This window comes from Siphateles boraxobius, unplaced genomic scaffold, assembly GCF_051911475.1.
Source record: "Siphateles boraxobius isolate OS27281-9 unplaced genomic scaffold, OSU_SipBor_1 7, whole genome shotgun sequence".
NCBI classification, from domain to species: Eukaryota; Metazoa; Chordata; class Actinopteri; order Cypriniformes; family Leuciscidae; genus Siphateles; species Siphateles boraxobius.
In genome coordinates this window covers 6,505,629-6,522,009 of record NW_027509197.1, presented here as the reverse complement: position 1 = coordinate 6,522,009, position 16,381 = coordinate 6,505,629, and the positions used below count along the sequence as shown (strand labels likewise).

The window sequence follows — 16,381 nt, the reverse complement described above, 5'->3', positions numbered from 1 at the left end:
AAGTTGTTTTAGTGTTTAGTTACCCTTTAATGTTAGCCGATATTTCAAAATTACAAATATTTACAATTTGTTATATTTTTGTAATTTTTGTATATGTTTTGACAGGATATAAAGTATTACCCAGAGAGCTCTGCTTTAAATCATGTAGCCTTAATGTAACTAGAAAGACTATTAATACAGAATAAAATAAAATGAAGAAATGCATATTCATTCGTTATACCATACCCACTAACATTTCCCTAAGTTTCAGATAATAACGTAAGCTAGCCAAACTGAGCCAATGCTTCTGGCCTGGTTGCAAAGTAGTTGTAGAGTTTTTGACTGCATCAATAATAATGTATACGATGGCCTATACATTAAATGTTGTAGCCTAAAAATGTTAGACGAGCTTTCTTCCAAGTCTTCTCCATCACGATTACCTAGTAACGAACTGACGGTGGCCTAGAATGTTCCGTCAACTTCCGTGTGTTCGTGCATCTATGTTGCCTAGTAACGAACGCAATCTGGCCGAGATACGTGCTGCGGCAGGAAACTTCACTTTGTGTGCCTGCGCCTCGTATACAACGTTATATATAAAGCTTGCAGGACAACTTGGTTGGCATTGCCTTTTCAGCTTGAGAAATACACGGTGTGGCGTGTGAACTGGTTGCATTGCGTGTGTCTCACGGCCAATGCGTGAGACTAGAGAACCCTGCTTCATACATTTCTTTACCTCCATTGAAAGTCCTTTACATCAACATTTTGAGGCTTCAAAAAGTTCATAAAGACATTATGAAAGTAATCCATATAAATGGAGTCTTCTGAAGAGACATGATCACTTCATGTGATGAACAGACTAACGGTCTATTCGAACGGAACTAGTTATCCAGGGGTACGTTAGAGAAATTCATGTTTCACAGACGTACTATGTGATTTTAATGCCGTCCGAATCTGCCATGTCAGTCAGTGTTTTTCTCACTTACCCTCTGTAAATATTCTAGGGCAAATTACCTACTGTTTTTTTTTTTGCAAACTCTAGCGGTCCTCTGAGAAATCTAATGCCGTCAGAATGCGAATGTCTTTGATTGCTGAGGTTCTATTATTCGAACGCTGCTTCTTGTGTGTTTTTGAACTGCCTTAACTAGCGTTTGCACACAAATCTTCGGCATGCTTTCATTTCGTTTCAATATGGATTTTTTATTTTTTCAATCGATTAATCTATCGATTTTCTTCGCTTAATCGATTCATCTAACAGTTATTTTTTATGGTTAATCTATTGTTTTTTTCTGAGTAGTCTATTAATCATTTGGTTAATTAACCAATAATTTTCCAATAAATAGTTACCGTAACCAATCTATGTATGAACTTTTACCTAATGATATTATCACAAAATGCAGGTTTATGCAGTTAAGGCCTAATTAGCCAAATTTTGGCCTAATTTAAGCCAAATCAACTAATTTACGTCGATTACGTCGACGTGTTGCAGCCCTAATATGGATGGTATCTGACGAAAAAATAACATACCATCAATTAATAGAGCCAAATTGAGGAAACCGCGAAGACTGCCCATTTTAATATCAGTGTCAGTTAAGAGTAAGATGCTTCTCATTGGGTGATTTCACTTGTGGGTGAAAGATTTCCCCATGCAGATTTCGCAACAGGTTTGATTTGGTCGTGTGAATTTCACAGCATTGACCAATAGAAATCTGCTTGGTTTAAAAGTGACTTCTGTGTGAGCTGTGCTTCAATACATCTCTACACTATTGACAATAGTATAGTATAGATCTTTTTTTGCTGTGAAATTTCACCAGACTGAAAGATGACTCTTGAGTCTTCCGGCAACTAATACATGCACAGATCTTTCACAACCAGTGCATGAATCTATATAATTTGCTTAGTGGAAGCGACTGCACGCAGAAAGACATAATTAAAGCTGTAATGAAGTTAAGTAAACGAGTGACATTGCAGAGTACCAAGAAGTCCATATGTGGCGACATGGCAAAAGCATTCGCTACTGAAGACTGCTTTAAAAATGAAGCACTGGACTGGGCGGTTTGGTTTGGCAACTTATTGAGACTGCTTTTAGCAGCCAGAAGGAATAAAATGGAACTGACCCTGCTGCTACTGATGGTCCCGCCTCAAACTCACACCATTGGTTACTTTGTCAAACCAAAGTCACTGTAATTGGATCAAACAAACAGAACCACGTATTAAAAATGTCTTAAAGACACTAGTGCAGGGGTTTCCAAACCTGCTCCTGGAGGGCCACTGTCCTGTAGAGTTTAGCTTCAACTGGCCTCAATTTATCTTGCTTGTATTGGAATTTGCATATTTAGATGAAATCCTATTGCAGCTCAGCTTAAGCGTTTAATAACTGTAAAATTGAGCTTAAACTTTTTATGCTTGCTGTACCAAACATTGATGTTCCGTCGTGCAGATGTAGGCGCACTACAAAGAGGCAATGTTTTTATGATGATTAATGTTTTTGTGTGTGTGTTTTGGTTTATTTAGGACGGCTTTGTGGTGCGGATCTACGCCACCAGCTCAGACCCGGCCCTACAGCAGGAACTGCAGCTCAAACTGGCCAGGAAGTGTCTTCATGCCTGTGGCATCTCGCTCTTTGACCTTGAGAAAGACCTTCATATCATCAGTAAGACCAGTGCTTAAGTGCACACACATCTATGCATGCTATCGGTGTTTAGAAGGAAGCAAGTGTTGAAATGAACCTGGTGTGTGTTTCTGTCCTCAGGCACAGGGTTTGATGAGGAAGCAGCGTTGATTGGAGCTGGCAGAGAGTTTGCTTTGATGAAAACGGCATCTGGGAAGGTAAACATACATCTCTATATTCCTCAGTGTCTCTTCATTCATGTTTACCTGAATCTGTGTTACAGAAATGTTTGATTCTTCTTCATGTGGTGAAACTATTTCTGTCAAGAGTAATTACAGCATTAGATTAGAGGTAGAGATAAAGCAGATCAGGATTGGGTAAATGCCAAAAAAACGTGATGAACATGGTTTTAATAAATTATATTTAGGAATTTAAACCTTAAGGACCATTAAAGTCGGCATTAAATCAAAATATATTTTCTTAATGCATGTTACTTATCTTAATGTGAACATTTCAGCCATGCATATACTGTATATAACTTTTTTTTTTACTTTGTCTCATCTTCCTGTAATATGTCTCAGGTGATGTAGGAAAATTAGTGCTGTCAATCGATTTAAATTTTTTTGTTGTAATTAATCGATTAACGTAGAAACAACAAAGACAGTTTATATTTTGATATATATTTCAGCCTATATTTTAAATATTTGTTTAATGGCATCTTTTTATGAAAGAAGGTCACAGATACCGATACCAATACTGCTAATTGCGTTACGATCCCCCCTTTAATTCTTTTCATTAATTAAAGGCATTCAGCATTACAGTATAATTGAAAGCTATCTTCTTCTTTTTTTACCATTTACTAGGCTTTAAATAATATAACAACTTTTAATTTAAGTGAACTTAAAACAATCTTCACATAAACCCATTATAATAAATGTCAGACCTCTCCATCAATATATCAGGACTATTTTTTTTTCTATTCGCCCAGTCAGACCAGTTCAGATTTTTACTTCCCATGGCAAAATGCACAAATAGTTATTATTTTTGTTGTTTTTGACCCATGTAACCTTGTAAACAGTGCTTTAAGATTTCCTGGTATTATTTAAAAGCATTTGCTTGAATAAGAGTGTGTTCATATATTGTAACGCTAGCCAAAGGATGCCGGAAAAAAACCCTGATGCTGTTTATTGCGTTAAATATTTTTAACACATTAAACTGATCAAATTAATTGTGTGCGTTAATTCGTTAATTTTGACCGCACTAATGAAAGCACTCCTTCTGTGAGATGATGTGGCTTCTTGCACAGAATAAGGCAGTCGTGTGTTTATTAGTCATGTTTAATCAATCAAAACGTTTCAATCTTCTGTTTATTGAGCTACAGTGATGATGCCCATGTGGATTTCCTCGATTGATGTGTGTTATCATACTTCTGCAGGGCATATTTGGCACATCTGTGTGAGAGCGCCCTCTGGTGTTCAGATGGAGCTGCATTTACTACCGGTCAGCCGTGCTGCACTGACAAGCTGCGCATAAAATAATCACATCCTTTGCCAAATCGCATGCAGTTTCATTTCGATTAATCGTGCAGCCCTATTCTTTTATGAGAATCTAATGAGAATCACCTTTGTAAATAGTAAAATATATCTAAAAAATTTCATTACATGAACATTACGGTAATGAGAATTTTTAGAAAGTTTCTTTATGCACAATACAATTTCTTATTTTCTTTCATTATTTTAAAATGTTTTACCTTCACATATATCACTCTATCTTTGCTTGTGTTACTTTAAATCCATACTAATACAAACGATTTTGTACGATTAGAGATGACTGGGTCTGTTGACAAGTAATAAAAGGGCACTAATGCATTGTCCTTATTAAATTCAGCTAGTGCACAATCATCTGACCATTAAACATGTACATTTATTTTGTATCCTCATAAATCTACAAGGGTAGGGTGTGTGAGTATGTGAGCCTGTTTGTGTGTGAGAGTTCACACTAGGTCTGGCTGGCAGGGCTGATGGCAGTAATCGTGTCTCTTGTGTGAAAGTGACGGCAGCAGCAGAGAAGAGAAGACAGCCTGTAGAGCCGCACACATGCTTAAAGAACTGGAAGTAATTTGATTATTCTACGCTTCCAGTTGAACGACGTGGCTCTTTGACACTCTGTAAGGCTGGAGCTTTTGAGAGGCCAAAGAGAGCACAGCTTGTGTGTATTTACATGTGCTCCTGGAGAGGTACAGATAAAGGGGAGTGGACAGGCTCCAAAACTGACACACAATAAGCACTAAATGCAAGTACAAATTGGCTTTGGCGAGTACATAAAACGATCTAATGGTAACTTGACTAGGATTTGAAAAAAAAAATTATATAATGACTGCAATGAATTGCCGGTTTATTATCTCAGTTGAGCTGCCGTTGTCACGTGTGGTAAAACGTTCAATTTGGACACTGGGTGTGTCTCATTGATTTGGAGTGTGTTTTAGGGAGGTGCAGTGAGTGTGTGCCAGGCCTCAAGAGATATGGGAGCTGCTGTAGGTTTATCATCCTTTAAAACTTATTTGAAGATTATCCAGTCCAGTGAGCATAGCAGTAAAAACAGGCCTGAATGAGTCATGACTGGGCAACTTTCCATAATAAATGCTGTGGCCGGTAATAGAAGAGAAGGTTATGAAGTTCTTCGCACACATCATTAATGGACTACAAAATGCTGATGCGTGTTTTCTGTCATCATTAATTGTAGTCCTTGTGTTTTCCATTCCAGAAGTACAGTATTTATTTGATATATTTTAATTAGTTTTTCATTTTAAATTGAATATATATATATATTTTTTTATATATATAATTTTAAATGAAGATTTTATTTTAATTATATTAATTTTAGTATTTTGTTAATAAAATTAATATTTAAATACTAATACTATATGTATGTGTATCTGACCTACTAAATCTTTTTCATGTTTGTCTTCAAATACAAGACATGTAACGTCTGGTTTGTTGAATGATCCCAAGCATCGTTTGCCCTTGCGAGGCACGTATTCAAATTGCACAAATGATATTTGAGAGCTAAAGAGCAATTTCAGAAACTTCAGATGGCTTGGAATGAGTCATTTTAAGAAGACTTTTTGGTGCTGCTTAGTTTTTTAGTTTTTTTTTTAGTTTTGGAGCCACTGGTAACCTTTCACGTTTGCAGTACGGACATCTTGTCTGGGGCTGCAAAGTGACATTTCCTTTTCGGCGGGATTTGTGATATGAAGAAATATAGGAATAAATTGGTAATTCTTTGAGGGAATGCACAATAAAAATAATTAACGGCAAGTAAATTTTTTTTACTTTTTTTTCAAAGACTATCTTTTGAGTACGAACCATCTATTAAGGGCTTAATGTGTTTTTGTTTTTTTGTGGTGTTCACACATTGTTTTACAGGAACTAACACAAGCCTCTTGAGTGAACAGTTTAAAATATATATCTCTTCAAATGAGATTAAAATATATATCTCTTCACTTGAGTTTGCATAGGGCACATTCTCACAGTTTTTCCGACAAATTCAGTATATAATAATTATAATAATCGTGATTATTATTATGATTATTATTAAATAATATAGGAAACAAAATAAAAAGGATATTACAACTGTTGTACTGTTAAAAAGTATTAAATAATTCTAAAATAAATTACATTTTTTAGTACAACTGTAAAATTACAACACTATTACAATACTATAATACTATTCAAATTGAATCTCTTCATTTTTAGCAATTAATAATATAAGTGGTCTAACTATAAAAAAAAGTATATATCTTCTGTGGAAGTGTCAGGACCAAAAAATGTTCGTCCAATCATTGCATTCAGTACATTGTAGAGACACAGTCAGTGAGCGTTGCAACCAAACAACAGCCACCTTTTACAGTTCCGTCTGAACCAAGACAACAAGCTTATGCTGCGTTCACGCCATGTCATAATTACTGTAATTAAGAGATGACAACCCGTGACGTTCTTCTCTGAGCTGTTATAAAGAGCACGTTCTCAGACTAACGCCGAATTGAACTGCAGCAAGTCAGGTGGTAAAAGTCAGAGCTCTCTTAAGTTCTTTCATTATTGTAATGTTCTGTTCTTTGAGAGACGAGGTATTTTAACGCCGTCTCTCATGGCACTTTGCAGACTCTGCTCTCGCTGTGCGCGTTCATGTGTTATGTAGGATGCGTGGCTTTGGAGACGCTCTCTGGCCTCTCTGAAATTGCCTACCCTGGCTTTAACTCACAGTCTGCTCTTTTTCACAACAGCACTAAGCCATATAGTGATATTGATTTTATTTTGAAATATTGTGCAGCTTTAATCCTGCCTAACATTTACATTTACAGGTTTAGAACGACATGAAGGTGAGTAAACAATGACAGATATTGCATATTTGTGTGAACTATCCCTTTAATAGGCCAATCAGGCACAGTTATTGTCTGGTGCAAAATAGTTGTCCTGTCACTACTTGAATGCCTTAACTAGTGTCTGTATAAGAGTTCTTGAGTGCCATTTCAGCGGTTCATTTCTATTATCTGAAAGAGGTATTGGTTTGTGCCATTGCACACAGGCTTGATAACACACAAGGGAGATGTAAACGTGATTGTTTTCCTCTCCACTAATTCAGATCTACTATACTGGAAAGTATCAGAGCCTCGGCATCAAGCAGGGCGGCCCGTCGGCTGGGAAGTGGGTGGAGCTGCCGGTCACCAAGTCGCCCAAGTTTGTGCAGTTTTCAGTGGGCCATGATGGCTCTCACGCCCTGCTGGTGGCAGAGGATGGGAGCGTCTTCTTCACGGGCTCCGCCAGCAAAGGGGAGGACGGAGAGTCAAGTATGAGCGGAATTATTATCATGTACATACTTGATCTGACATACTGATTAATGGTCAACCTCTTATAATGGTGTCTGCCTTTAGCAAAGAGCAGGAGACAACCAAAGCCCTACAAACCCAAGAAGATGATCAAACTCGAGACCAAGACGGCCATCTACACGGCCTGCAACAATGGCAGTAGCAGCATTGTCACTAAAGATGGAGAGCTCTACATGTTCGGCAAGGATGCCATTTACAGCGACAGTACCTGTAAGTACACATTAAAGATGGCAGGAAAGAAATGATGGCCTATCTTATTGCTGTCTGTAAAACCATATATCTGTCCTCTGTTGGAGAGATTATTTAGAGCCAGTACATGATCCACATTCACAAAAGGGGGATATATTTAGAAAACGCCATATTTGGATTTTCAGAGTATGTACATAAACAGTTTCTTTTTTCTTCTTCTTATGATTGGATTTCTGCCAGCTTATTTTTGCTGATATAGCAAATATTCTTGCAGTTGATGCCCTACATACGGGATACTTAGTTTTGCAAATTATATAGTCATATATCTTTTAAAATCCTGAAGCAGAGTTTCAGGATATGCAAATACTGTCATCCATGATTGCTGCATAGTGATGTGCATCTTGCACACTGTTTTAATTTTTCTAGGTTCAGCTTTCTGGGATTTCCTTCTTAAAGGGTTAGTTCACCCAAAAATGAAAATTCTGTCAGTAATTACTCGCCCTCATGTTATTCCAACCCCGTAAGACCTTCGTTCATCTTCGGAACACAAATTAAGATATTTTTGATTAAATCTGAGAGCTGGATCACTCCTCCATAAGCTTCTAAGGGATTGAAACTTGCCAGCCCCAAAAAGTTATTAAAGATATTGTTAAAATAGTCCAAGTGACTACAGTGGCTCAATCTTAAGTTTATCCAACGACGAAAAAAATAAAAAAATAACGGCTTTATTTCAACTATTAATTTCCTTCTCTGTGGGCCTCTAGTCAGTTAACGTAGTGTGATTGCGTAGAGCTACGTCACACGTAGGCTTACTATTGGCCGACGCTGGTCATGTGGGTGATGCGTGTGACGTACAACAACAGAAGCTTACGCTATTAGTGAACTGACTCGAGGCCCATAGAGAAGGAAATTAATAGTTGAAATAAAGTCGTTATTTTTTTGTTTTTTTGCGCACAAAAAGTACTCTCATCTCATTAACTTAAGATTGAGCCACTGTAGTCACTTGGACTATTTTAACGATGTCTTTAATAACTTTTCGGGGCAGGCAAAGTTTCAATCCCTGAAGAAGCCTATGGAGGAGTGATCCAGCTCTCAGATTTCATCAAAAATATCTTAATTCGTGTTGCGAAGATGAACGAAGGTCTTACGGGGTTGGAACAACATGAGGGCGAGTAAATACTGACAGAATTTTCATTTTTGGGTGAACTATCCCTTTAATTTTTAGTCATAAGAACGCATTACTAATTAATTGAGATCACGAAACTTGTACAATTTGACAATTTATTAAAAGTTAAACAAAATAATAATTATTTTTAGGACCCATGCAATCTGTTTATTTTTTCTCAAAATCCATTTTATTCTTCCCACATTTTGTGTTTTCTGTTTTAATTATTCTGGATTCCATTTTAATGTTTTAATTAAACTTTATCAAAAAGCACATCCAATCAGTTTAACTCAGAAAACTTGTTTTCTTGTTCCCCACTTCCTCAAATTTAATAATTATAATTTTTACAACAGTAGGGCCCTATAAAATGTTTTATTTTTTCAGAAATTCTGTGTTGTCTGCTATGCACAGCACAGCAACGTCACGTGAGTGTAACCACATTAGAGGCAATAGAGGCAATAGAGGCAAAATTTTCTAGTGGTTAATCGTGTCTCCTGGTACCCCTAATTTGAGTATCATTCTCCTCACAGCTACTTTATGTTAAAATGTTCTGAGAGATTTATTAGCATGCATGATTTTTTTTTTTTTTTCTCGATTTATTTTTGACTTGCAGGTCAGGTGTCAGATCTGAAGGGACAGTTTGTAACTCAGGTAGCCATGGGAAAAGCGCACACTTGTGTCCTGACCAAGAGCGGGGAGGTGTGGACATTTGGAGTGAACAACAAGGGCCAGTGTGGTCGAGACACTGGAGCCATGAGCCAGGCAGGGAAAGGTGAGAACCACTTAATCAAAACCAAACATGAAAATGTACAATTTATACACTAGCAAAGGCCCTGAATAATAAATTAAGTAATTCCTGACCGTCCTGGGAGAATTACACCAAATGAAGTGATGGGTATAATGCAAAATTTTCTATATCTTTTGTGGAGTTTCTTAACAAGAAAATGAGATGGAAAAAGGGTTTTATTTGTATTGTTTGACTGTATATTGAGATACTAGTATTTTTTTCTGATGTGTTGTGCTAAGTAGCTTCACCCACAGTAAAATCTCTTTAGTTCAAATTCCCAATCCACGTAGATAAACTACATATCTAATATTTATTAGAAGAAAATACTTGATGCTCCAAATAAGTGATCAACCGATATATCGTCAATGCTGTTATATCCAAAAAAAGTCTATTGGTATAAAATTGTTATATGAATGACTTAATAAAGAAAACACACAAAGTTTTTGACAAGTCCACCTCCGAGCCCTCGGCCTCTGCTTCCTTAATTTCCTGAAGTATTCCTTCCACCGTCCATCGATATCCCCAGTTAGTCAACCGTTACTCCAAATTTATTTTGAAAGGAAATCTGTTGGTATGAAATTGAATTTCCATGACTTATTTTACAAATAATTTCACACGTAACGTTATTATATTGTTACAACTGTGTAAAATATATGGTTTGAAACAAAATATGATTTACATTAGTGGGCCAATGAGTGGAAACATGACAAGCTGTCTTTGATGTATTGTAACTGTCATTTAAAAAATGGTGTTCACATTCATGTACATGAATGTTTTATAGACAGATATATTCAGAAATATTTATGCCTGAGCATAACTAACATTTTGAATCTGAATCTCAATCTCAGTTGGCTCTGTCAGGTTGTGTAGTCAGCTGCGTTTGAAAGCATGTTTTTAATGTGTTCCTGTCGTAGCGTTTGGTGTTGAGAACATGGCCACCGCCATGGACGAGGACTTAGAGGACGAGCTGGACGAGAAGGAGGAGAAATCTATGATGTGTCAGCCAGGCATGCACAAGTGGAAGCTGGACCAGTGTATGGTGTGCACCGTGTGCGGAGACTGCACTGGGTACGGCGCTAGCTGTGTGAGCAGTGGCCGACCCGACAGAGTGCCAGGAGGGTGAGAGAAACCAAACAACACACATAAATCACCATAATCCAGCTATTATTTCAGAACAATAAAGTGCCATGAATACAGTTTTTTTTCTCAATGTACTAAACCGGCCACAAGGGAAATGTCTAAAAAGATAGTTAATTATAAAAAAAAATGCTTTTCAAATCAAAAATTCAACTAATAAATAATACATTCTCAAATTACTAAAAGTAAGAATAAACTAAGTTATGGTTGAAAATGTTGCTACTTTTAACTATAAAATAATAAATGAATAAATCAGTTATGATTTGTACTTTTAAAATAACATTTAAAAACATTTATTTGTTTTTGGAGTATTGAAATGGCACAACAATATTTTAGCGTTTCAATTTCTTACAATGCATTTTCTCACATTTTTCACTGCATATGTTTAGGACACTTTTGTTGAAAAAGAAAGGTTGAGTCATTTATTTTTAATTAACTCAAGTAAAATTACCACGATTAAATTCTACTTTTTAATTATTTAATTATAAAAGTAGAGAAAAAAAGAAAGAAAAATGTACTGTAACGAGAGTAGTTGTTATTTGTTACTTTTTAAATGTGATATTTACTCTAATCAATATCTATAGCACTTCTGCAGTCCTTATCCATTTATGTGTATCTGTCCTCTGCAGGATTTGTGGCTGCGGCTCTGGTGAGTCTGGCTGTTCGTCATGTGGCTGCTGTAAGGCTTGTGCCAGAGAGCTGGATGGTCAGGAGGCCAGGCAGAGAGGAATCTTTGATGCTGTGAAGGAAATGATACCGCTGGATCTGCTCTTAGGTACTGAGGTGTCATCCAATCACATTCGTTACAGCTCCATAGCCATCAAATCATATCTCTTTCCTGTCTGTGAGCCATTTTCATGTCAAATGTTGAACCATACTGTCTGCATGCATGAAGTATTCCGATTAGGGAAGGGCAGAATGAAAACAATTACAAACTACAACATTTTTAAAATATAATTTAAAGTCACCATGAAACGCAAGTTGTGATAGTCTTTTTTTGCCTATTGTGATGTGAAATGGCTTCTTGAACAAGGAAAAAAATGCAGTACGGAACTTGATTTTGTCCATCGGGAATTGATTGGATCGTTGAATGGTTGTGGTTTTCTATTGCTGTGATGTCATGTGAGTGACAGGTTGTCCCGCCCTCACATTAGTAAACACGTCATCATAGAAGATGGAGTGGATATTATTTTTAATAAAGATTTGAAGGGCAGGTTTTAAAATACTTTTGTGCATGGATAAATCATTTATAATAAATACTGCACTATGCCGTACAAAATAAGAATGGTCCATTTTGATTTCATGGTGACTTTAATAACCATGTGGGAAAAAAATATATTAATTTAATAATTAACGTTTTTTTTTGTCAAGAGGTAATCCTTTCTGCTAAAAATAATAAAAAAATAAAATGATAATAATGTGCATTGCAATAAAAATAATGTATTGCAGCATTCATAAAAACCTATATTGGTCAAACGCTGATTTCTAAAATGTCAACTGTCATACTGTCCAGTCCTAATGCAGATCATTGGTCACTGGCTGCTTTGGCAATGTTGTCTCTGTATATTTGCCTAGTGAAGCAGCACTGCGTATGTGTGTTTTGTTGGGATCACCTCACTGCTCTTGTCTCTCACTGTCTTGCATTGCGTCTCTCATACTCATCATTCATCTGCCTGTGTTGTTTCTCGTTTGTTTCCTCCTTTGGCCCCACCTGTGCTGGACCTCTGTTATTTTAGCTGTGCCTGTCCCTCCTCCCCCAGGCGTCAATATAGAGGAGCACATCCAGATTCGACAGGAGGAGAAGAGACAGCGCATCAACCGCCGGCACCGGCTAGAGGAAGGTCGAGGTATGACGCCTACATGACCAGACCCTAGAATAAACCCAGACATCCCGCACGTGTTTGACGCACTCACACCTCTCGAAACTATGACGTGTCTGTCCAGTACGATGCAGCTTTTTCAGTATTTACTGTGTAAAGCTAGAGCTGGGCGATATATCGAATATAGAGGGTTTGCACCTACGTCACGTTTTGGTCAGTTACCCGGATGCGCGGCCATATTGGAGATACTCGGATGTAAACGACAGCATGGATCGCACTGTTTATGTACTACTGAACACATTGTTACACTAATTTATGATGTCCAAACTACGGAAAAAACACATGGAAGTTGCGAAATCATATAGAGAAGGACTTGGTAAGCAGGAAAGAGCGCGGAAGTTAATATGTGGTAAAGATCCGAACGAGCTAGCTTCTTTAGCCCTTACCGCTATTCTTCCTTCTATTTCTTATCCCGACATAGGCTACGTTCAGATTGTCAGTCCAAAAAAAGCACATGAAATCCATTTCAAGCTACATCCATATGTGGTTCAAATCACATATCAGGAAATCCGCTTCAGTCTGAACGCTCTGATCGGATTTCGCGTGGTATGCGACTTTCTCACGCCACGTAAAATGTAAACGTCTGAGCGTGGGAAAAAAGCTGTGCATACCAGGCTCCTACAGTTCTGCAGCTCAAGATGCAGTAGTCCAGCCAGGCAGCTACACATTTCCATGTTGTAAAATTTAAATGATACAACATCTCTATTGCAAATACAAACCCCTCCATCAATGCAACGACATTGCCATATTGCCAAAGAGCTGCATGAACACACAAATCGGATCTAAACAGTTGCGATACATAGTGTGGACATCATTTTAGATCAGACCAGATCGCCTTCTTTCATCCGTTTTTTGCACTCTTCTCTTTTAACTTTTGGCAGTCTGTAGAACTCAAAATGTTTTTTCCCGGTGCGACCGATTAGTACAGGCCAAAACACGACCATTTTTCAGCAGCAATAATCAGTCAAATATGCAAGTCCGTTCAGTTCAGTGGCATTGTTTATGTTCAGTGCCTCCAAAATGGCCGACTTCGGGATTGATGACGTGTAGTGAAAACCCTCTATTGCAATGTATTTGAGAGGAAATTTGCCAACTACTGTTCAAAAGTTTGGGGTTTGTAAAATTGTTTTTCGAAGAAGTCTCTTATGCGCACTAAGGCTGCACTTATGTGATGCACTAATTGCACTTTTACAATTTAAAATAACTGTTTTCTTTTGTAATATATTAAAATGTAATTTATTCCTATGATGGTAAAGTGGCACAATTGAAAGTCTTTTTTGGCACATGATCCTTCAGAAATCATTCTGATTTGGTGCTCAAGAAATTATCATCTGGAAAACAGTTGTGCTGCTTAATATTTTTGTTTTTTTGTTATTTTTCAGGATTTTTTGAACGTTCAATGAACAGCATTTATTTGAATGGAAATCTTTTGTAACATTTTAAATGTCTTTATTTAAGGCGTCCTTGCTTAATACAAGTATTAATTTCTTTCAAAACAAAATCTCACTGACCCTAAACTTTTGAACTGTAGTGTTAAATTAAGCAACGTTATGAATATTGAGAATTTCAGTAGCAAAGATAGCTTTTGATTCATTTTTGTGAATCAGGTCCAACTGTGTTTTAGAAAAAAGGATTAAATTGAAAGCTCAGATTCCTTTGCATAAATTTTCAGAAGTATAAACACATTTTTCATGTTTGAAAAGTATTGAGTAAATCTATATATGGATAAATATTGCTGTTTAATGTTATATATTGGTCTCCCTGGTGTTCATATGTCTTGTGTATTTTAACTAGATTTTTTTTTACTTTATTTTTGTACTTAAATTACACATTTTGAATTTAATTGGCAACAATTGCTTTTTTTGAATCACTCTTTTTAGCCAATAATAAATGAAGTTTGATATTTATATATAAATTTTATAAACTCAATTTATTTTATTTTATTTTTATCTAAGGTTTTAGGTATATGATCCAGCCCTAATAGTATAATTCTTTTTAACATCAAAACAATTTTTTTGGACCATAAAATGACATTTGACAATTGAATGCCATAGACAGGCCACTGTGAATGTTACTAATCCCCCCCTACCCCCCATCAAAACATCTAATCATAATCCATTCTCCTGTTCATTCTGTCATATACAACCTTGATTATGAGCACTTCATACATTTTCCATATAATATTCCTCTGGGTTCATGGATGGAGTATTATTACCTACTCAATAATACTCCTAAAGCGGGCTGATCACCCGAACTCTCAGCCTTCTACCTTACGTTTGCTTGTCTTCTCTGGGAGTGGGCTGCTTGTAGAAATTCCCTTCTTGCTTGTGTTTTCATAATGTACCATGTGTTATATACCATGTTTTATTTTCCATTTGTGAGATGCTTTTCCCCATGCATGTGAAAGTTTCTCTCTCCCCCATAGGCCCCCTTGTTTTCCCTGGTCCCCTTTTTATGAACCAGCGTGAGCAGGTGCTAGCAAGAATAAGACCCCTTCAGGCCTTTAAGCTAATGCGGGAGAGACTCAAAGGTACTGCGGTCTTCTCTACAGACTCCACCTGGAGCCCCATAATGCCGTTCTTTCTTCCTTCCTTCAACAAACTGTACTCTACCACTTTCTTTGGTCCCAATAACATCTCTCTCTGCCTGCATCTATTCATCTCCCTCTCTGGTGAAAGAATAAAGACCTAACTTTACTACCTCTTTTCTCTTCATAATAGTCAATTGGCCATATGTCGTATGCTGTGTGCATTGAACAATCAGACTCTGCAGTCAGGTGAAAAATATAATTTTTAAGGTTTACGATTAAACCAAACGGCTAATTTTCTCAACTAGACTGAGACTAGAGAATTGTCATGTTATGGTAATTATTATTGGGAAAACAGTGGCCAAATCTTCACTTAAAACAGCAAAAGTTTTTATTCTCTGCAAACTGGCTTTTAAGTCGTCATAGTTTTCACAAGGGCTTAAAATAAATCCTAGTGCATGACCAATATAAATAGAACTTTATGCTTTGTAGTTATTTTAAGAAACATACAAATAATAGTCGTGCTAATTCACCATCTGAATGTGTTTTATTATTTGCCCAATCCAATATCTAGGTCAAAATCAAAACTTTTATTATTAAAGGAATAGTTCACCAAACAATTCTGTTATTATTTAGCTACTTTCATGTCGTTCCCAACCCATTTGCTGTTATTATATTAGTTAAGATTATATTTTCTTAATTTACCTGTCATAAAAAGGGATTTTTCTAGAATTGCATCTCTTTTCCATTCAATAGCAGTTTATTGTAGGGTGATAGAGTGGCAGAGTGTCTCACTTTCATCTGTTATCTCCTCCAACATGATTTATGGGTGGAAACTTGCATTAGGGTGCAATACTGCCACCTATCATGTTGGCATGTCAAACAGATAGTTACTGGCAATGGATTATTTACCATGTTATGTGTAGTATTAACATGAAATCGGTATTTCAATTTTTAAATATCATGCTTCTCATCAATATTGGTATTGTGACACCCCTAGTCCATAGTGACCACAACTGCCAGGCTCCAAAAATCACCATAAACGTATCATCAAACAAATCCATGTGATCCAGATAATGTGTTCCATCCTGTGTCCATGTTCCAAATATTTCTCTGAAACTATTACCACACATTAAGAACCAGTGCACCTTATGAAATTAAGCCTGAAATTCCAGAACTTCTGCAGAAGGGGAATATTATCATTTATAATTAATAATGGGTATT

At 36.7% G+C, this 16,381-nt stretch overlaps 1 protein-coding gene across 21 annotated transcripts in view; it reads left to right on the top strand.

Moving 5' to 3' along the window:
* Positions 1-16,381, top strand: part of mycbp2 (MYC binding protein 2) — a 123,504-nt gene that overhangs the window by 36,810 nt on the left and 70,313 nt on the right. For 11 of the 21 annotated variants that reach the window (XM_077215714.1, XM_077215717.1, XM_077215705.1 and 8 more), the window contains exons 10-18: positions 2,491-2,629; positions 2,729-2,805; positions 7,229-7,433; positions 7,518-7,682; positions 9,440-9,598; positions 10,528-10,732; positions 11,380-11,525; positions 12,487-12,597; positions 15,056-15,160. In XM_077215714.1, the coding sequence (XP_077071829.1) occupies positions 2,491-2,629; positions 2,729-2,805; positions 7,229-7,433; positions 7,518-7,682; positions 9,440-9,598; positions 10,528-10,732; positions 11,380-11,525; positions 12,487-12,597; positions 15,056-15,160 (1,312 nt within the window). The remainder of the gene's footprint in view (positions 1-2,490; positions 2,630-2,728; positions 2,806-7,228; positions 7,434-7,517; positions 7,683-9,439; positions 9,599-10,527; positions 10,733-11,379; positions 11,526-12,486; positions 12,598-15,055; positions 15,161-16,381) is intronic. The other 10 variants (XM_077215718.1, XM_077215712.1, XM_077215709.1 and 7 more) reach the window with 3 other exon arrangements.